General features: G+C 49.8%; 1 protein-coding gene and 1 long non-coding RNA gene across 12 annotated transcripts in view; one reads left to right on the top strand and one right to left on the bottom strand.

The window, feature by feature from the left end:
* The window catches only part of MVB12B (multivesicular body subunit 12B), a 104345-nt gene extending 87149 nt beyond the window's left edge, over positions 1–17196 (bottom strand). For 4 of the 11 annotated variants that reach the window (XR_006175427.2, XM_008172303.4, XM_042854443.2 and 1 more), the window contains exon 1: positions 15230–15326. Coding sequence is in view for 5 of the 11 variants with exons in the window: in XM_008172303.4 (XP_008170525.2) it covers positions 15230–15295 (66 nt within the window). In the remaining 6 variants the exon portion in view is untranslated. Of the gene's footprint in view, positions 1–13; positions 14286–15229; positions 15333–15383; positions 15641–16252; positions 16381–17055 lie in introns of those variants that run through there. The other 7 variants (XM_065572221.1, XM_065572224.1, XM_024109007.3 and 4 more) reach the window with 7 other exon arrangements.
* LOC135976477 (uncharacterized) overlaps positions 14571–21554 on the top strand; it is a 29443-nt gene continuing 22459 nt past the window's right edge. Inside the window, exon 1 of the long non-coding RNA XR_010593598.1 lies at positions 14571–14675. This is a non-coding gene — a long non-coding RNA (uncharacterized LOC135976477). The remainder of the gene's footprint in view (positions 14676–21554) is intronic.

Below are 21554 nucleotides of genomic sequence, written 5' to 3'. Positions count from 1 at the left end.
GTTCATCACATACCTGGCACTGTACAGCAGCTGGGACAGCGAATGACATGCCTGTTCCACACAGCTGAGACAGCAAGGAGGCGCAAACAGGCCCAGGCCCGGCCTGGAGACTTTCGCACGCACAGCGTAGCTGGGGTTGGAGTGACTTTGCGGAAGGGGGTGGGGTGTGCCAAGAGTCGCGGGGGAGTGGACCCAAGAGCCTCAGGGAGCAGTCAGGGGAGACGCGTGCGCCGGACAGGTCCCAGGAGTAGGTGGGAAGGCTGTGACAGAATTCTAGCCGGGGTGGAGGAGAGGGAGAGGGGGCAGAGTCCAGGCAAGGCTGGGGAACTGAGCCATTGCCTGAGCATGTGGCGTCCTGCCAAGAAAGCCAATTCAGGCAAGTCCTCTCTTGCTTCCAGGTAGGAATGCGCCAGGAAACCACCCCGACGCCAAGAGATGAAAAGGCAGCACTGTGTGCAAAAGAACGTCGTTGCTGGGAAGCCAGACAAGCTGTGCAAAAAGCTACCTCATTCAGTGGCTTTTTCACAGCAATTAAACCCCAACCTCTTCAGGGCTCGTTACTTATTGCTTCTAAAACAGGCAGAGGTGAGTGCTGGTGTGTATACTTCATACTGCCGAGTTGAGCAAACATCACGTTGCAGGCAATAAAAGGTGACTCTGGTGTCCTACATAACAGTGCTACACGTAGAGTCAGCATATCTGTAGCACCCCCACCCGCCAAAACCCCAAGAGTCAGCATCCGTCTATGATGTCAACGAAGCAATTGCCACCAACTTGGTGCCTGCTTCATGCGGGCAGGGGACTGGACTCGATGACCTCTCGAGGGCCCTTCCAGTCCTAGAATCTATGAATCTATTCATCACCTGGACCAATTTATTGAAAATGCAAAGAAACGGAGATGCAGCTCCCTTCATTTTCTAGCCAACTCAAGCTTCTAGGAATCTGGAGACAGGAATCTGCATTTTGAATCCTGGCGTTTTCCCCTTCTATTTCGTATACAGACTCCGCAGCTTCATGCAGTCAGCTCAAGAGAATGAAGGCAGCCCTTAGAATAGAGAGACTGCAGCCCACCCACAGCCAGCAACTCCCAGCAAACATGGTTCTCGTGTTTAGTTATATACAACAACCAACCCAAAACCCAATGCTGTTGCTTGGGGTTCAAAACACTGCAACCTACCAACTTCCCAAAATGCTTTGCAATTAACAATTCATAACGGAAGGCATAAACTGTGCCGTGCTGATGTGAATTAAAATACAGACTATGTAATCTGCATAGAGATGTGTAGATATGTTTACTGATAAACACATTTCCAGGTTGCTCGCAATAGCTTAGTGACCTATTGATGCCCATCAATTTCTTTTGATAGGTAACAAATATTGATGTTAACGGCTCTTAGGCAGGGCGGGTGCAAGGATGTTTCGCGTTCTAGGCAAAACTTCCACCTTGCACCCGCACCCCCCCCCCGAGCCCTGTGGCAGCTCTCCGCCCCCCGCGGTAGCTCTCCCCCCACAGCCCGGGAAGCCGTGCAGCAGCTCCCCGCCTCAGCTCACCTCTGCTCCGCCTCCTCCCTGAGCACGCTGTCGCTGCTCCACTTCTCCCGCCTCCCAGGCTTGCGGCGCCAATCAGCTGTTTGGTGCCGCAAGCCTGGGAGGGAGAGAAGCAGAGCAGGGCGGCGTGCTCAGGGGAGAAGGCAGAGCAGAGGTGAGCTGGGGCGGGAGTTCCCCTGCATGCCGCCCCCCTTACTTGCTGCAGGCGGCCCTCCCCGTGCCCCCCTACCCCAGCTCCCTCTGTCTAAATGCCGACGACGACCAGGGCGGTCGCCGCCGAAGGACCCAAAATGCCACCCCACAAATGCTAGTTTCCTAGGCGACCGCCAATGACACCTAATGGGTTACACCGGCCCTGCTCTTAAGTGAATCCACACTGTCCTTAAAAGAAATAATGATATTCCCCAGTTCACGACAGGACAAGATATCCTCAGAATGGTGGCTGCTATCTAAGCAAAGGGGAAGGGTGTCTATTCCACACAAGTGTTTCCATATTACCAGCTATTGCTGCATCCAAATGCAACAACAAAGGCAGGTCCTGAAGTGGCAGTGCTGACAGGCAGTAGGCGAACAGAGGCTTAGCCCTCAGGTCTGGTGCCAGGCCTTGACATGCTAGAATGCTGGGATGAAAAAGTCTGTGCTTCCTTCCACTTTTGGCAAACACCATCCCAACTCCCTCCAAAGCAGCTACCCCGTATGGGATCGGACATCACTACAGGCGCTCCTCTCCTGGAAGGCTCAGAATGGAGCTGACAATACCTTTTCTTTGAAAACACCCACAACCAGCAAGGCCACAATTTTCATAAGTGACTGGTGATTTGGGGAGGCCTCATTTCCAGCGAGCGCTGAGCAATCACCCTTTGAAAATGGGCAACCATCCCTTTGGGGCAACTCACATTGGATGTCCAAAAATCACTAGCCAGCTTTTGAAAAATTTGCCCCAAGCCATTTCCTCTAGGCAGCTAACAACCAGCTGCCTGTTTGTGCATGTGATTTGCCTGAAGCAGCTTCACCTCCTCAGCCTCTCAAACACGCCAACCCAGGAGTCACTCTGCTGCAAACTATGCCACAGTCCCATCCCGCCTCCTAAGACCAGCTGGCCCCGAGGAGGAGAGCTGGCATGTAATACTGTGCTACAGAGCTGGGGAAAGCCTGCCCGGTCACACTGCACAGGGACAGCATGAGCGATTTAAGCACAGACGGACTTTCCCAAAATGGACACTTTTGCATAAAAACTTCATTTCTTTTCAAACTTTCTTGCTTTTCAATGAAAAACCAGAACATTTCTGTGAACCCTTCTGAAAACGTTTGCCAGTCTCCAGCCAGCGCTATCCCAGAACGAAAGAGTTCAGCCACATGACCATAGCATCCCCTCGCCTCCCCGCAAACTGGCACAACGTTTAGCTTGAGATTTTAAATGCACAGAAGTCAGGAGATGCAGAATACAGTTTGTCATCAGAACCCTCCACACTGATGAGTTCTCTGGCTCATTTCACTCAGCCCCTGTTTCAGTGCCCCTTTTAGAGCAGGGCAGGGAAGGGTCACCACTTCCCCCCAGCCCAGACAGCTCTCTTTCTTTCTATGTCTAGCGGAGTTCCTCAGCATTGTCTAACTGGCTCACACAGAAATGTAGCTCAAGCCGCCTGCAGCACTTTAACCTCAAGAATTACAGGGAGATGCTGGCCCCGGGCGTGTTCATCCCTGCACTGCAGTTTTGGGTTCCCACGGAACTAAGGGCTTAGTGAGAAGCAGCTGCACGGATGGAAGACTGCTGTAGTCTATGAGAGTTAGTGAAAATCATTAACAGAATTTTTTTTTAATTGAAAATAAGCCCCTTGTGAGCTGTGAGCGTCTAAGGGGAAGCAAACTTCCCATGCAATTCCAGAGTTACCGGGGCTCCTTGTAATCATGGTTTCTGGTGGAGCTGAACTTTTCTGGTGTGCCTCATGAACAATTTGTGTAGTCTCCTGTGGTGGGGTGGACACCCACTCCTGCCCTGCGGGGTTGAAAAAGCCCTGCAGAGGGCTCAGGCGGGGCAAGGTAAAACCCTGGCTGATTGGGGGAAGTGGCTGCAGCTGGGCCACACCCTAATCAGAGCCCAGATGGCCGGTATAAAGAGGCTGGGAGCCAGGAGCTCAACAGTCTCTCTCTGCCATCAGAGAGAGAAGGGCCTGGCTGCAGGGAGTGAGACAAAGAGTACCTGAGTGGAGTAGGGCTGGGGAGCTCCAGCTTGGAAAGCCCCAGGCTGTGGCCTAGTATTAGGCCAAGGGGTACTGGGGGTTGCAGAGGGCAGCCCAGGGCTAGTCCAAGGCAGCAGGTCCAAACCCCCCTTGCCAGTGATGAGTGGCCTATACTGCAGTCTGCCCCAGGGAGCGGGGCTAGCTGGTGACTGGCAGTGGCCTAGTGCTGAGGCAAGGTGGGGATAGTGGGGGGGGGGGGTTTCCCCAGGGCGGGGAGACCCAGATCTGTGGGGTACTGCCAGGGGACAGCATCCCAGCAATAGGGGCATTGGGTCCTGGGAGGGACATGGGCGCCAGAAGAGGGTAGGCGGATCACCGGCCTGCAGAGGGCGCGCCAGACGCTGGACGAGCTGATTCCCTGGGGTAACCAGCAGGAGGCGCCGCAGGGGTGAGTCTGGACTCTTTACATCTCCCTACTCTTCACTCTCAGCCACTGGCTGAAAATACTTGCTGCTTTATTGCACCCAGGATCAAAAATACACTTCTGCTTATTAGTAGCCCTCAAGTCTCCCCACATTGAGTTATTTTGCTATGGACGTTGCCAGCAGCTGCCGGACCCTGAGGAGATCACGGTTTCAGAGAAAACAATGAAGTTCCAGCTTCCTGCGCATGTAAAGGAGGGACCACTTCCTCAAAGGCCCATGTAACGCTGCTGTGTGGTTTCGGTATTGGAGGATGCTTGCCAGGCACGAGGCTCAGCAGTGGGAGCAGGGTAAAGGAGGGTACAGAGAGCTCAGTATGAAGGCAAATGGCTGCAGTCCCACAGCCCAAACCTGACTAGCCAAAGCTATTAGGCCCCTGCGCTGTGTAGCTGGTCTTGGAATCCAATGAAAGCCCAACTCACCCAAATGGGATTGGATGTCATGGGAGCCAGGCACCAACTCTCCCAATGTCATTCTGCTGAGAACCTGGCCTGCGGCTCCACGCCTCATTGGGAAGGGACAGTTCTAAGCATCTGCCTTTGCTGGCCGGCCACAGGAGCCAGGTCCCCAGCAGAGGACAAAACATTGCGGCAGCTGAGGAGCAGAGAACAGGACTTTGAGCTCACTCACTCTTGGGACAGCACAAGCTGGGTGCTCTGTGAAGACAAGATCCCCGGCATCAAGGAGGAGCCCCCTTGATAGCCCCAGGAATGGCCTTCATGGGCTTCGTGAAAGTCCCATCCAGCGCCCTCTGCCTGGGAGCACGCTGGCTCAATGGCAAGGTCGCTGCCTATCTGACTGGCCCCATCAGAGAATCCAAGTGTCTCCCAAGAGAAAAATAACAACCGCATCAAAGGTCCCTGTCCCTCCTCTACCACCAGAGCACAGGGGAACGGTGCACGGCTCAGAGGATCTGCAGGGGAAATCATTCTGGGGAACCTATCCAGATGCCTGGGGGGACTTTGCATAGCGGGAAAGATGCCCAGGGACGCTAAACACCAGTATTTCTCTGGCCTTGTCTCCACTGGGATGTTGGCAGTGTTGCGGCCGCACTGGTACGGACCATGCTGCACTGAACAGAGTCTTGCCAGAGCATCCGTGTGTTGGGTTTTCCTTCAAGACCCATCACCCTAGAAGTTAGCAGCCCGTTGTCTGACTCAAGTGCCAGCCCAGGGGGCTGTCTGCAACCCTTAGAACAAGTCACAGTTCCTGGAGGGAGCCACAGACATAAGCAGGAGCTTCTGGACATACCCTGGGGCGTAGCTCAATAAAAATGCACTTCTCATTCCATTAAGGCTGACACGAATCTGCCCTCAATCTAGGGGGGAAAAGGTGCTTTTGTCAATGAGGTGCCATGTAGCAAAAGCACAAAGCTGTTTTGTGGGTGTCTGACTCACAGCATGGTGGGCAGGAAACAGCATCAATCCTTACTTTGTCACTGCTCAGACAAAGCCCTTTTGTCCTGGTAACAGCAGAGGTTAAGAGCTAAAGTAACAGGCCTTTCTCCTTTGAGATGGCAGGAGCTGGAAGCTGCCGGCCAGGCTGAGTTACACATGTGATACTGTCTCTGGGGGCGAGGGAGACGTGCGCACACACTCAAAGGAAGGCCAGAGCTTGACTCGTATTCCTGGCTGAGCAGCATAGCGTGGCCAGCACGACACATTCCCTTCTAGCCCGGTCCCCTGTGACACCGCCAGTGAGGACATGGCATGGTAACCTGGCAAACAGGCTCCAACAGTTATCGGGGGGGGGGGGGAAGCATACCCAAACTGGGCTAGACCTGTGCATAACAATACAGGCTGGATGGAGCAGGACTGCACAGACTCGGGCCCTGGCTCCTCGAGCCAACAGGGACTAGACATGCATTTGGCCGCAAACAGGGCTCCATTGTGCAAGGTGCTGTACAACCAGAGGGATGTGTTGGCTTCACATGAGGCTGAGGGGATCACCTCGGGGAAGGCAGTGATCTCCGAGCTTCCCCTGCCTTTGTGTGGTCTTTCACAGCACCCGTAGGCCCACCATGGGCTGCCAATCAGTGTGTGCTACACTCCCAGCATTCCCTCCATCCCAAGCCCCCTGAAGATCCAGCTGCTCTGGGAAGCATTCCAGCTCTGCAGCCCTCACCCCATCAAGGGCTTGGGCCGCGCCCTCAGACGGCTAGTGCTCTGGGGCAGGATTCGGCTATGACACACTGCGCCATGGACATACGTATGACTCCTAGCGCCGCTCCTACAGCTTTGCTGCCAAACCCCGGCTCACACGGACCAGGAGCCTTTCCCTTGCCCAAGGGCCCAGCACGTGCGCTCTGATCAGCCCTGCACTTTGCTACCAGGGCCGTGTCGCTACGGCACCCCGTCACAGCACTGGGATTATTCAGCCAGCTCTGCTGGGCTGCAGGTTGCCTATTTAAGGCAATTTCTCATCTTGGGGATGGTCCTGGGATGCGCCTGGAATGGGTATGGAGCGGGAGGATGTCCACTGGGAATGCAGACAAGTATTTTTGTGAACTTTACACAGGTCACAGAGGAGACCCTGGCTGGGCAAACACGATTGGTTACACTTCATTCCTCCCTGGGGGACATGAATGAAGTTTGCTTGCTTTACCGTCATGTATCTGAACTCTGTGATTTTGGTTTTTTTTCCTTAACAATAAAAGAAGGGATTAAATGAAGATGGAGGATTATGCAAACATTTCTTAGACGGCTTGTTATTACAGCGAGCTTCTCTTTAAACAATGCAAGGCTGACCTGTAGTCCTGGCTAGACACATTGCAGCTGAGAACTCAAACCAGCTGATCGGGAGGCTGCATTTTATAATCTCATTTGATACCCTCAGTGTTTGTACAATTCTGTATGGAAAGGCCCTCCATCCTGAGCAGGGTCGCTTTGGGAACAGATCAATTCAGAGATCGTTTTCACATTAGCGGGAAGCATTCTCTCTTTAGCTCAGTCCTAAAGGCCCTGTGAACATCCAGTCTGTGTTGGCTGAGAGACCGAAGATGCCGAGCTCTGGGAGGACAGATTCAAATCACTGCTGTGTGGGGACTGCTCGTTAGGGGAGAGGGAATTTGCCTGCCAAAGAGCTCACTCACCATCTCTTGCACTCCAGTGGCACCCGCACTCTAGGCTGCCCACATGCACAGGAGGACTGGTTCCTGCCTGGAAAGCTCAAAATCTATGTCGACAAGCAACAGGCCAAGGCTGGGAGAATACGCTTTAGATAGACCTTGTTCGTAGTGCTGATTTTATTATTAAATAAGCCCAGAATGACCATCCCCGACTGGCCTTCAAGCTGGCTATTATTTGCTGGCCAGTCTCTTGTCGGCATCACAGCAGATCGGGGTCTGGAGGAGGGATTTGGAGGAGGAGAGGATATTCCACATGCAAAGGAGAGCATGGAGGGAGCCACGTAGATGGTTGGGGAGAAGTAGACAAGCTCTTCCCTGGGATCTCCACATCACTATTTGCATCAGCAGCTCACCCTGAGTAGGGTCACACATCGTTATAATTAAGCCAACTCTTCATTTTCCTTGTGGTAATCGCAGCACAGAGGAGTCAGGCTCCCACGCTGTGGAGCAGCCGTAGCACGGGTGAGCGCCTGCAGTCACCTAGGAAATGCAAGCCCTGCCGTCCTGATCCATCACTGTAATAAGGAGCCTGGCTGCTTCTTGCTGGTTGGTTAGTGGGAGCTCTCTCCCCACAGGGTTCAACTCAGAGTCAGCCTGACCATCCCTTCACTGGAAACATGCTCCTACCACTTGCCTTGTGGAGAGTTCTCCAGTAATCCTAAGGGGCAGCTGATGGCGAGAACATGACCGCAGTGACCCAAACAGTACACCACGTTCTGAGAGCTCCTCAAAGCTGCAGGGGGGTGGAAGAGGAAGAACCTGATCCTTTAGGAAAGACTCGCAATAACCTCTGAAAACCTGATTGTTCCCCCCACGCTACCCCTTGTCACTGCTAGAGGACTCTAACCAGCGTTTCAACTCCATCCTACTGCAGATAGCTCGCCTGGCAGTGCTCTATAGGGGCCATGCAGCAGAGATCAACCTGGCGACTTCCATACCGCAAACCCGAAGGGTCAAGATGTCTGAGACTTTACCTGTGGACAAGACACTAATCAACTGGGCCGGACTTCCTGCCGCACCGGGCTCTGAGACAATAGACTGCTGGCCTTTTAAAAGAAAATGGACACAGCGGCCCACTGGTATATCCCATTCTAGAGATATCTTCAGCCTTAAGAGTGGTCAACACAACAGTGAAGAGAGGGAGGCAGGGGGCCAATAGCAGAAGGTTTATCAGGACAGAATATTTCAAAAGGATGAATATCAAACAAGCATTTAGTGGCAAAGGTCACCCAAACTGAAATAGGATCCCCAGTCGGAGGATCTTTTGATCCCTTTCTACAAACACACACACAATATTTAGGGGTTTTTAGCTCTGGAGAGAACATTGCTGATCACCTGGGCTGAGGAGCACACAATCAGGGAGACACTGATTCTATTCATGGGACCTGTGGACTTTAACTGAGAGCCTTTATCTGCCCACAAAAATGTTCCTCAATTGGAAGAAGCAGAGTGCTCTCCGGTAACATGCTCTGGTAGCTTAGATCCCTTCAAAAGAGTCTTCTGAGTTTCTGGAAAACCCCAGGATCCTTGAGGGGGTTGCTAACAGTGCTCATTATTGAAACAAGTTACATTGTCCAACTAGGTCAAAGCTGAGTCTAGTTCTTTTTATCCTAGCTTCTCCCATAAGACTTCATTTCACAGCCTTTGCTAACTTCCCTTAGGTCACAGATCAACAGATATACCGAGCTCCCCTTCTGACTGGTATCTTAATCCTTTGTGTTTATATCTTTATAAACACACTCTTCCCCTTTCTCCTTCCCTACCTTTCTCTCCCACCTTATTTTCATAGTATGTCATCTTCATTTGTATTGGTTTATTCTACATGTGTATTTATAATAGCTTTATTGTCCTTTTCAAGTATTTCATTAATATGCCTTGACCACAGGAACACGAGAGCACGGGACAAATATACTTGCATACTCTAATGAGGATTTTTTGTTTGTTTTCTAGTTTACCTTAGTGTTCCATTTTTTAAACTAAGTTTTACAAATTCAAAAACAAATAACTTAAAGAACAAATTGTGTGAGAGTGGAGCAGATATGATAATCTACTTGGCAGATACACAACCCGTCACGAGAAACCAGCACAGCTCTAACGCTGAATGGCAGGGAGAAAAATTTTCTTATCATTTCCTCTTTCAACCACATGTGCCGCACTTTTGATACTAACTTGTTACCACAAAGGCAGAATGACATTCAGCAAAGATTAAACTGAAAAATTAAAACCTCTTACTAACTTCCGGTACCAAAGGAGAAATAAAGATACAAAGTCTATGGAGAGAGACATTACTGCAGTCTTAATTCAAATACCATTGGAAGATTGTTTGCAAGTTCATTCTAAAAAGCTGTAGCTAGTGATAGCACTCTTACATTTACATAGCAACTCTCAGCACAAAGTGGATTGCAAGCACTACAAACTGATACACATACATGATCCCTTCACCCACCACCAAAACGCAGCCACATCTGGGGTGTGATGTAGCAGCTGCTTAATAGCTCACCGCCAGTTTTACGACAGGGGAGAATTTTAGGCAGACCGTTAAATTTTGGCCAGGATACTGGGTTCCAACGCCATGGAAGCTTTGATGGTCACAGATAGTCACATCTTCGGTTTCAAACGTCATCCATGAAGCAAGCTATCGTTTTGCATTCGGTCCTCTCTACACTTGAGCTAAAGAAGGGCCCCACTTTCAGTACAGCTGCCACCTGCTCACCACAGTTACAGCCTGCAGCACAGATGGGAACTTGGGCTGGTCTAAGCAGAAACAGGAACTGAAATAACTAAATTACAGGTCTGTCGCGTCTTACCCTGGGGTTACGTTCCGCAGTCAGCGTGTAAAGCGAAAATCGCGTATAGTCAAAATTACATTGAGTGTAATGGCGGGCGGAATCACCCGCACTACAGGTACAGTATTAAAATTGTTGTTTTTCTCTTTGTTTTGTTTTTTTGCCGACCGCATAAAGCTGAAATCGCGCATATTAAATATGCGTAAGATGCGACAGACCTGTAGCCGTAACTTAAACCTGTAGTTATGTCAGTGCAAGTCCGTTTGTGGACACTTGTTCTGGATTATCAGTGCCAGGGCCGGCACCAGCTTGGCAAGCTAGTGCTTGGGGCGGCCACTCCGGACAGGGGGCGGCAGATCCAGCTATTCGGCGGCAATTCGGCGGATGGTCCCTCACTCCCACTAGGAGCGAAGGACCTTCCGCCGAATTGCCGCCACAGATCGCGGCTTTTTTTTTATTTTGTGTGTGTGGCTGCTTGGGGCGGCCAAATCCCTGGAGCCGGCCATGATCAGTGCCCTATTTCAATTTCTCTTAAATCATTTAAAAAAAAAATTGAGAAAGGAAATTGAAATAGGACACTCAATCCAAATAAAGTGTCCACACAGGGATGACTTGCACTGAAGTAACCTAAGGTTTGAATTCCATCCGAGCTAGTTCCATCTGAGTCATTTTGGTTCCAGGGTGTGTTAGACAAGCGCCTTCGTGTCACGGGAACAGGGCTAAAGCCTTAGATTGGTGTTGGAGACAGCTGTGCATAATGAGATGAGAACTGACGCATTATGGTCCGTGCCATGACCCCATGAACTACATCGGATTAACTTTTAAATATCCTATTGTACCCAGAGGAAAGTAGATGGGTAAGGCCCAGTCTTGGCTAGGATTTAAAGATGCATCGTTAGATGATGTTAGCTCACTCAATCTAACACACACCAACATTCCAGTCAAGACAAGGCCAAACTTTAGCACAGTGGCTCTCAACCTCTCCAGACGACTGTACCCCTTTCAGGGCTCTGGTTTGTCTTGCGTACCCCCCAAGTTTCACCTCACTTAAAAACTACCTGCTTACAAAATCAGACATTAAAATACAAAAGTGTCACTGCACACTGTTACACATTTTTACCATATAATTATAAATCAATTTGAATATTGTACTTGCATGTCAGTGTACAGTATATAGAGCAGTATGAACAAGTCATTGTATGAAATTTTAGCTTGTACTTACTTCGCTAGTGCTTTTTATGTAGCCTGTTGTAAGACTAGGCAAATATCTAGATGAGCTGATATATTGCCTGGAAGACCTCTGTGTACCAGGCACGCACACCCCTGGTTAAGAACCACTGCTTTAGCACATGCTAACTTGGTTGAGTTGAAACCTAGTGGGGAATCTAAGCTTTACCTTGACTACTTTGGTACCTGCTGACGTACAATTTGCCTTGTCTTGACAAGAGTGTTAGGCCTTGTCTACATTCAGAGGGTTTTACAGGTATTGTTAAGCCCGTACAGCTAAACAGGCAAAGCTGCCCCATGGTGGACATGGTCATACTGGTGTAACTGTGCTTATACTGGTTCAGGGAATTGGCATTAGCTATACAGGTGTGAGAACAGTTATACACAGTTATATTGGCATAACTACATCCATGCTAAGGCTTATACAAGCTTAGCTGTGTTAATAAAAAGAAATCACACCCTGATCGACAGAGCTTTACAGGTTTAACTGAAGGATACACCTGGCCTTTTAGAAAGTGTAAATTAGATCATGTTCGCTGGCCTGACCTAACACCACATCTTTAACCCTAGTCTAGACAGAGCCTAACACATGATAAGGTTGAGTGGAGCTGAGTAAACCTTCCCAAACACCACAGCAGAAATACACAAGTCCCAGTGATGTAAGTTGGAGGTGAATAAATAAAGCGGCAGGTCACCAATGCCATTGCCCGGCCGTGCTCCAGGAGGAGGAAATGCACGTTATCACCTCGGCTGGGGAGAGACCCCTGAGAATGGGGGGAAGAAGGGGGGAATCAGAAATACAAACGTGTGAGCACCTGCAGCAAAACACTTCACACTTCTCAGCACAGCTTGCACCTCCCATGCAGCTCTCTCACCAAAAAGTCCAGTAACTTCCAATGGACTAATCAGCAGGCCAAGGTCGCTAGGACTCTATATCATCTTGCAGATTACTGGAGCGACTATTGCAACTGACCCAGTAGATCAAATAACTTAGTTTATCTACACAGGTGGTTGGGTGCTGCACTGCGAAGGTCTCCTACAGAACACAATGCTCACAAACACCCAGTGACAATGAATCCTGTTGCCAGCACCACAGAGCACCCAGTCCAAACTGAGAAATTCACCGTGACTTTGGCGAGCCCAGTGAACTCACTGTTTGGTCTCCCTCGATGCACGTGGTCCCTCAGAAGGCCAGAATAGGACCATGGGACAACTCGCGTATCTAATTAAGCATGTGCATAAGCGTTTGCAGAATCCAGGATTGTACCACAAACTTCATGGACTGCAACTTCCTGACTTCGGTCACCAGCAGCTTGCAGGTGAGCAATGAGAGGGGTAGATGGGCTTCTTCCCAATCCTCAGCCAGAAAAATCGTGGCCAGGACAGGGGCAAACTGGGAAATCATTAAGAACAATTAGGAGTCCTTGTGGCACCTTAGAGATTAACACATTTATTTAGGCATAAGCTTTTGTCGGCTAGAACCCACTTCATCAGATGCATGAAATGAAAAATACAGGAACAGGTATAAATACATGAAAGGATGGGGGTGCTTTACCAAGCGTGAGGTCAGTCTAACAAGATAAATCAATTAACAGCAGGATACCAAGGGAGGAAAAATAACTTTTGAAGTGGTAAGAGAGTGGCCCATTACAGACAGTTGACAAGAAGGTGTGAGTAACAGTAGGGAGAAATTAGTATTGGGGAAATTAAGTTTAGGTTTTGTAATGATCCAACCACTCCGTCTTTATTCAGGCCTAATCTGATGGTATCCAGTTTGCAAATTAATTCCAGTTCTGCAGCTTCACATTTGAGTCTGTTTTTGAAGTTTTTTTGTTGAAGAATTGCCACTTTTAGGTCTGTTATTGAGTGACCAGAGAGACTGAAGTGTTCTCCTACTGGTTTTTGAATGTTATGATTTCTGATGTCAGATTTGTGTCCATTTATTCTTTTGCGTACAGACTGTCCGGTTTGGCCAATGTACATGGCAGAGGGGCATTGCTGGCACATGATGGCATATATCACATTGGTAGATGTGCAGGTGAACGAGCCCTGGATGGTGTGGCTGATGTGATTAGGTCCGATGATGGTGTCCCTTGAATAGATATGTGGACAGAGTTGGCACCGGGGTTTGTAGCAGCGTTTGGTTCCTGGGTTGGTGTTTTTGTCGTGTGGTGTGTAGTTGCTGGTGAGTATTTGCTTCAGGTTGGAGAGCTGTCTGTAGCCGAGGACTGGCCTGTCTCCCAAGATCTGTGAGAGTGAGGGATCGTCCTTCAGGATAGGTTGTAGATCCATGATGATACGCTGGAGAGGTTTTAGTTGGGAGCTGTAGGTGACGGCTAGTGGTGTTCTGTTACTTTCTTTGTTGGGCATGTCTTGTAATAGGTGACTTCTCAGTACCCTTCTAGCTCTGTCAATCTGTTTCTTCACTTCAGCAGGTGGGTACTGCAGTTTTAAGAACGCTTGATAGAGATCTTGTAGGTGTTTGTCTCTGTCTGAGGGATTGGAGCAAATGCGGTTGTATCTTAGGGCTTGGCTGTAGACAACAGATTGTGTGATGTGGTCTGGATGAAAGCTGGAGGCATGTAGGTAAGCATAGCGGTCAGTAGGCTTCTGGTATAGGGTGGTGTTTATGTGACTACCGCTTATTAGCACTGTAGGAGCTAGGAAGTGGATCTCTTGTGTGGACTGGTCCAGGCTGAGGTTGATGGTGGGGTGGAAATTGTTGAAATCTTGGTGGAATTCCTCAAGGGCCTCCTTGCCATGGGTCCAGATGATGAAGAGGTCATCAATGTAGCACAAGTGGAGTAGGGGCATAAGGGGACGAGAGCTGAGGAAGCGTTTTTCTAAGTCAGCCATAAAAATGTTGGCATACTGGGGGGCCATGCGGGTACCCATAGCAATCCTGCTGACTTGAAGGTATAAATAGTCCCCAAATCTGAAATAGTTGTGGGTGAGGACAAAGTCAGAAAGTTCAGCCACCAGATTTGCCGTGATGGAAAGTAACAGAACGCCACTAGCCGTCACCTTTATTTTTCCTCCCTTGGTATCCTGCTATTAATTGATTTATCTCGTAAGACTGACCTCACACTTGGTAAAGCAACCCCCATCCTTTCATGTATTTATACCTGTTTCTGTATTTTTCACTGCATGCATCTGATGAGGTGGGTTCTAGCCCACGAAAGCTTATGCCTAAATAAATGTGTTAGTCTCTAAGGTGCCACAAGGACTCCTCATTGTTTTTGCTGATACAGACTAACACGGCTACCACTGAAACCTGGGAAATCATTGTCGCTCTTTGGGGCGCAGGCAGAAAGGCACAGTCAAGGTAGGCAACCTCCCCCGCCCCATGCCCATGTCATTTGTGGCTGTGACTGAGTGTACACAAAGACTGAGGTGACACAAAAGCCTTGGAAAGTATTTGTTGCTAATTAACCCTGTAAGGCTTCTGGCAGCAGTTGTTCACTCCATTGTTTTCCAGAGCAGATGACGGGGTGTTGCAGCTTTGGATGGAGGGGGGGTGTTTTGGTTGAAGGGAGAGGACAAAGCCAGGCTGCTACCAGCCTCCCCAGGACCTCAGACCCCCCTTAGCTCAGCAGTGCCCAGCCTGGGAGAGGACACGGGGGTCCTGGCACAGAGACTGCCCCACTGGGGAAGGCCGGGGGCGGCCCGGCGGCCCCAGGGAACCTGCCTTCGGGGGGCCCCCCAGACAAAGCAGCCCCGTGCGATGGGCTGGCACCGGCTGACCCTGCCCGAGCAGACGCCCCAACCCGCCCGCACCCTCCCTGTGCCCCGGGACCCCGCGGCGGCAGCGCCCCCCGGCCGGGCGAAGCAGGCGGAGAAGCGGGGCGGGACGCGGGGCCCGGGCCGGGGACACTTAACTGTTGCCCGAGCGGCTGGCGGCGGCTGGTCCCGTCTGCCCCGTCTCAGGCAGAAGCAGCTTCTCATCGCCCGGCCCGGCCCGGCCCGGCCCGGCGGGGAGCGGAGCGAAGCGGGGAGGAGGCGGCCGGGCCGGAGCCCAGCGGCGGTGCCTTACCCGGGGGAGCGCGGCCCTCCGGCCCCTGCCCGGACCCGACCGAGGAGCTGCGGCCGGCGGCGCGGCCACGGGCTCTGGGCGGCAGGAGCCGGCGCGGCTGACACAGGCTCCGGCGCCGCCGCGCTGCACAGAGCCCCCCCTGCCTCCCGGAGCCCGCACTGCGCCCGGCCCTCGCCAGGGTCCCCGGGGCCGCCCAGCCCCGCCGGCCTCGCCCCCCGCCAGGGTCCCCGGGGCCGCCCAGCCCCGCCGGCCTCGCCCCCCGCCAGGGTCCCCGGGGGCCGCCCAGCCCCGCCGGCCTCGCCCCTCGCCAGGGGCACCCGGGGGCCGCCCGGGTCCCCGGGGCCGCCCAGCCCCGCCGGCCTCGCCCCCGGCCCGGGTCCCCGGGGCCGCCCAGCCCCGCCGGCCTCGCCCCCGGCCCCTCGCCCCCCGGCCTCGCCCCCCGCCAGGGTCCCCGGGGGCCGCCCAGCCCCGCCGGCCTCGCCCCCCGCCAGGGTCCCCGGGGGCCGCCCAGCCCCGCCGGCCTCGCCCCCCGACCCCTCGCCAGGGGCCCCGGGGGCCGCCCAGCCCCGCCGGCCTCGCCCCCCGCCAGGGGCCCCGGGGTCGCCCAGCCCCGCCGGCCTCGCCCCTCGCCAGGGCACCCGGGGCCGCCCGGCCTCGCCCCCCGCCCCCCCGCCAGGGACCCCGGGGGCCGCTCAGCCCCGCCGGCCTCGCCCCCCGCCAGGGCACCCGGGGCCGCTCGGCCTCGCCCCCCACCCCGGACCCCGGGGGCCGCCCAGCCCCGCCGGCTCTCCCGGCAGCCAGTGGCGCCCGGATCTCGGCCCGCAGCGAAGCAGCTGGTTCAGACTCAGCATTTAGAGTTTGCTCCAAACCTCCACGTCCCGGTCCGGCTCCCTGTCCTGGGGGTTTCTGTCCCCCTTCCTCTGCTGGGATTGCCAGGACCACACACTGAAACTTACAGAGACAAGGGTGAAACTGACTGGTCTGTTTGCACCATCAAAAGTGCATCACATGCAAAGAGCATGAAGGATGAGAAGGGAATAGGTTCCGGCAATCAGCCCTGTTTTAATAGCGTGGCGGTGCTGGAACCAGAGCAGTATTTTTAAATAACATATAAAACCAATATCCTTTAAATAACAGTTAAGTGCAAGAAAGGTAAAGCTCCCTTCTCTGAAGCATGGTTTGTTTACTGCTAGTCGAAGCAGGAGAGTAGACTTGAAAGATGCTGTATAGCAAATCCAAAGTGCAGCATCTTCTCAGGCCAACATGCTGCAAAGATTTCAGCACATACCCAACTGTACAGATGTGGGCAGCCTGGCTGACCCCGCCTTAATGGAAATGGACCCCACTTCTGTTCCACTACTGTACTTGGTACTGTGGCTACAGAAAGCTACAGGTCCATCCAGGCAGACTTGGCCTCAGTCAGTTTTGGGAGGAAAATGCCCTGCCCTCACTGGGAAGCCACCATCCAGTTCTGTCCATACTCTCTCCCCTTACAAGGCCAAGAGACACTGGCTGTCTGGGCGAGTATATCATTACATTGTGGTGCTTCCCTATTGTTACAGGCTGGTCCCCTGTATCTGATAGTCTAGTCTTAATTACATTGCTAATTATCAAATCATTCTGATTCCCCCCTCTGATTTATTTTGCTCATAATGTGTCTGCTCCAACTCACCCTGGCAGGTGGCCCTTTGTATTCTGATCTTTTCTCAACTCGATAGCTAGTTCCGTTTTTTAAAATCCTTTTTAGTTACTCCTCTTCATTACAGCCCTGTGACCTCTCTCTCTCTCTCACCTGCCTTGTGAGCAGCCAAATAACCCTCTCCTTTTTGCTGATAGGTTTCTGTGGCCTCACTATTGCATCTGATTGGTTCCTGTTACAGATAGGCATACAGCTCAGCCAATCCACTGCTCCTGATGGCCCAAAATGTAGTTTAGGGTTGTTGACGTTAACAGCTGACCTGCTCCAAATGTGCAATAGTCAGTTGCTGAGAGCTGGGGCTCAGGAGAGATCCTGGGTTCTGTTCCCACTTCTGTGACTGCTGTATAATCATGTCTAAGTCAGTTCTCTAGCTTTAACATAGCTATGATAATATTGCCTCGCAGAGGTCCTGTGAGGTTTAATTCATTAGTGTGTGTAAAGTATTTGCAAAAAGAAGAACAGGAGTACTTGTGGCACCTTAGAGACTAACAAATTTATTAGAGCATAAGCTTTCGTGGACTACAGCCCACTTCTTCGGATGCATATATGCTCTAATAAATTTGTTAGTCTCTAAGGTGCCACAAGTACTCCTGTTCTTTTTGCGGATACAGACTAACACGGCTGCTACTCTGAAACCTGTAAAGTATTTGAGATCCTTGGATGAAAGCTGCTATAGAAATGACAATTGTGATTGTTATGTTCCTGTGAACAGTATAAACACAATATACTACAAGAGCAACTAATGGTCATGGTCTTCTTATTACCACACGGCTCAGCTCTGTTGAATTGGGACCAGTCCTTTGTGCTACCAGTGCTATTACCTTTGTAGTTGTTAACCAGTGACTGAACAATGGTAATAAGGTATTTTTAAAAATTTTTGTATGAGGCACAGGATCTGGTCCAAGAGGTGATTATAGTGGAACCTCTGGGTAATAGTGACTATAATATAATGAAATTTAACAGCCCTGTGGGGGGAAGGGGCAGAAACACCACAGCAGCCCACCATGTAGCATTTAATTTCAGAAAGGGGAACTACACAAAAATGAGGAAGTTAGTTAAACAGAAATTAAAAGGTACAGCACCAAAAGTGAAATCCTTGCAAGCTGCATGGAAACTTTTTAAAGACACCATAATAGAGGCTCAACTTAAATATATACCCCCAAATTAAAAAACATAGTAAGAAAACCAAAAAAGTGCTACCGTGGCTAAACTACAAAGTAAAACACACAGTGAGAGTCAAAAAGGCATCCTTTAAAAAATGAACCTTAAATCTTATTGAGGAAAATAGAAAGGGACATAAACTCTGGCAAGTGAAGTGTAAAAATGTACTTTGGCTAGCTGTTCTTCAAATTCTTTTTTGGCCTTCCTAAGAGTCAAAAAGTATTAGCAATTTTTTTTAAGTACATCAGAAGCAGTAAGCATGCTAAACAACCAGTGGGATTATTGGACGATTGAGATGCAAAAGGAGCACTCAAGGACGACAAGGCCATTGCAGAGAAGCTAAAGGAATCCTTTGTATCGTTCTTCATGGCTGAGGATGTGAGGGAGATTCCCACACCTGAGCCATTCTTTTTAGGTGACAAATCTGAGGAACTGTCCCAGATTGAGGTGTCATTAGAGGAGGTTTTGGAACAAATTGATAAACTAACCAGTAATAAGTCACCAGGACCAGATGGTATTCACCAAAGAGTTCTGAAGGAACTCAAATGTGAAATTGCAGAATTACTAACTGTAGTCTGCAACCTATCATTTAAATCAGCTTCTGTATCAGATGACTGGAGGATAGCTAATGTGACACCAATTTTTAAAAAAGGCTCCAGAGGTGATCCCAGCAATTACAGGCCAGTAAGCCTGACTTCAGTACCAGGCAAACTGGTTGAAACTATAGAAAAGAACAGAATTATCAGACACATAGATGAACATGATTTGTTGGGTAAGAGTCAACCTGGTTTTTGTAAAGGGAGATCATGCCTCACCAATCTCCTAGAATTCTTTGTGGGGGTCAACAAGCATGTGGACAAGAGTAATCCAGTTGATATGGTGTACCTAGATTTTCAGAAAGCCTTTGACAAGGTCCCTCACCAAAGGCTCTTAAGCAATGTAAGCTGGCATGGGATAAGGGGGAAGGTCCTCTCATGGATCAGTAACTGGTTAAAAAATAGGAAACAAAGGGTAGGAATAAATGGTCAGTTTTCAGAATGAAGAGAGGTAAATAGCAGTGTCCCCCAAGGAGCTGTACTGGGATTAGTTCTACTCAGCATATTCATAAATGATCTGGAAAAAGGGGTAAACAGTGAGGTTACAAAATTAGCAGATACAAAACTACTCAAGACAGTTAAGTCCTAGGCAGACTGCGAAGAGCTATAAAGGGATCTCACAAAACTGGAAAACAAAATGGCAGATGAATTCAATGTTGATAGGTACAAAGTAATGCACACTGGAAAACATAATCCCAACTATACATATAAAATCCTGGGGTCTAAATTAGCTGTTACCACTGAAGAAAGAGATCTTGGAGTCATTGTGGATAGTTCTCTGAAAACATCCACTCAATGTGCAGTGGCAGGCAAAAAAGCTAACAGAATGTTGGGAATCATTAAGAAAGGGATAGATAATAAGACAGAAAGTATCATATTGCTTCTATATAAATCCATGGTACACCCACATCTTGAATACTGTGTGCAGATGTGGTCACCCCATCTTAAAAAAAATATATTGGAATTGGAAAAGGTACAGAAAATTGCAACAAAAATGATTAGGGGTACGGAACAGCTGCCATATGAGGAGAGATTAATAAGACTGGGACTTTTCAGCTTGGAAAAGAGATGACTAAGGGGGGATATAATAGAGGTCTATAAAATCATGATGTGGAGAAAGTAAATAAGGAAGTGTTATTTACTCCCTTTCATAACACAAGAACTAGGGGTCATCAAATTAAATTAACAGGCAGCAGGTTTAAAACAAACAAAAGGAAGTATTTCTTCACACAATGCACAGTCAATCTGTGGAACTCTTTGCCAGAGGAAGTTGTGAAGGCCAAAACTATAACAGGGTTCCAAAAAGAACTAGATAAATTCATGGAAGATAGGTCCATCAATGGCTATTATCCAGGATAGGCAGGGATGGTGTCCCTAGCCTCTGTTTGCCAGAAGCTGGGAATGGGCGACGGGATGGATCACTTGATGATTACCTGTTCTGTCCATTCCCTCTGGGGCACCTGGCATTGGCCACTGTCAGAAGGCAGGATACTGGGCTTGATGGACCTTTGGTCTGACCCAGTATGGCTGTTCTTATGTTCTTTCCCTAGTTCTCTCTCTTCAAATACTGCATCTTCTCTTCTCTGATATTATTCCAAACAGATACAGCAACAATCTTCCTTGTATGCATTTCAGCCACAGCACACTCTCCTCTCAACAAGACTCTTAAATCTTACTGGTTTTATACATTTCTAATTGTTATTGGTATTTGATGTGGTGAAGGCTTAGGCTCTATATTTACTCAGTATGTTAGTAGCAGCTTTTCTTCCAGTGTCTATGACTCAAACAACTTTGTTACTACAATAGGCTCACTATATACTTTTGTACAAGTGCCAGAAACGTGACTTAAATGAGAGCAGCCATTAAGTAAATCCACTGTTGGAAGACAGGATACTGGGCTAAATGGACCTTTGGTCTGACCCAATATGGCCATTCTTATGTTCTTATATTCTCTTTGTCCAACCGATGCCTTTCTTGTTTCCTCTGAGTGCATCACTGATGGCTGGTACTGGCTGCTGTATCTAAAGATTAAAGAAGATTATTTTGAGTGGTGAGGAGTAGAATGCATTTTTTGGTTTGGAGAGTAATTTAGAGAGAGAGAGATGATGCCTGGTGGAAATGAGAAATATATGCTCCATACATAATATATGCCCCAAATGCCCTATTACAAATACAGAAAGATTTCCTGAACTGGAGAAGTTGGTACACATTACAGTGTGTTAATGCTTCCCGAAGGAGATGCTGATACTGAGAAAGTCTTTAGTGTAATAATATTAAAAAACTCCGCGTTTCAATAAGACCCTACCCTAGCAGTGTGAAATCAACGGATTCCAAAGGAAGAGTCTAATTGCTGCTTAGTATCCAGAAAATCTTCCAAGATGGATTCGAGTGCATGTTTCTACATGACCTGCAATAACACTTTTCCACGGGGACTAGGTGATGGTCATGAGCCTGTAGTGGAACACAAGAACAACTTAGTTCCTTGCCCTCTGGCATTATACTCACGGAAACAGTAAGCTCTGTAGTGTAGCCATTGCCTGAAGAGAATATGGCAAATCCAAGAAAAGCAACTGTTTCTGCTGTGGCATATGGAGCCCTGAGCCGGTTGTGACAATGAGCGCCCAAGAACACCCGCAGGGCCGGAGACCTTTAATCTGTTGTAGATTACTAGGGTTATGGAGAAGGCGCTACAGTGCCCTTTCATACTGCATGGTC

The sequence above is a fragment of the Chrysemys picta genome, chromosome 18, assembly GCF_011386835.1.
Source record: "Chrysemys picta bellii isolate R12L10 chromosome 18, ASM1138683v2, whole genome shotgun sequence".
Taxonomy (NCBI): domain Eukaryota; kingdom Metazoa; phylum Chordata; order Testudines; family Emydidae; genus Chrysemys; species Chrysemys picta.
This window is presented reverse-complemented; position numbering and strand designations above follow the sequence as displayed.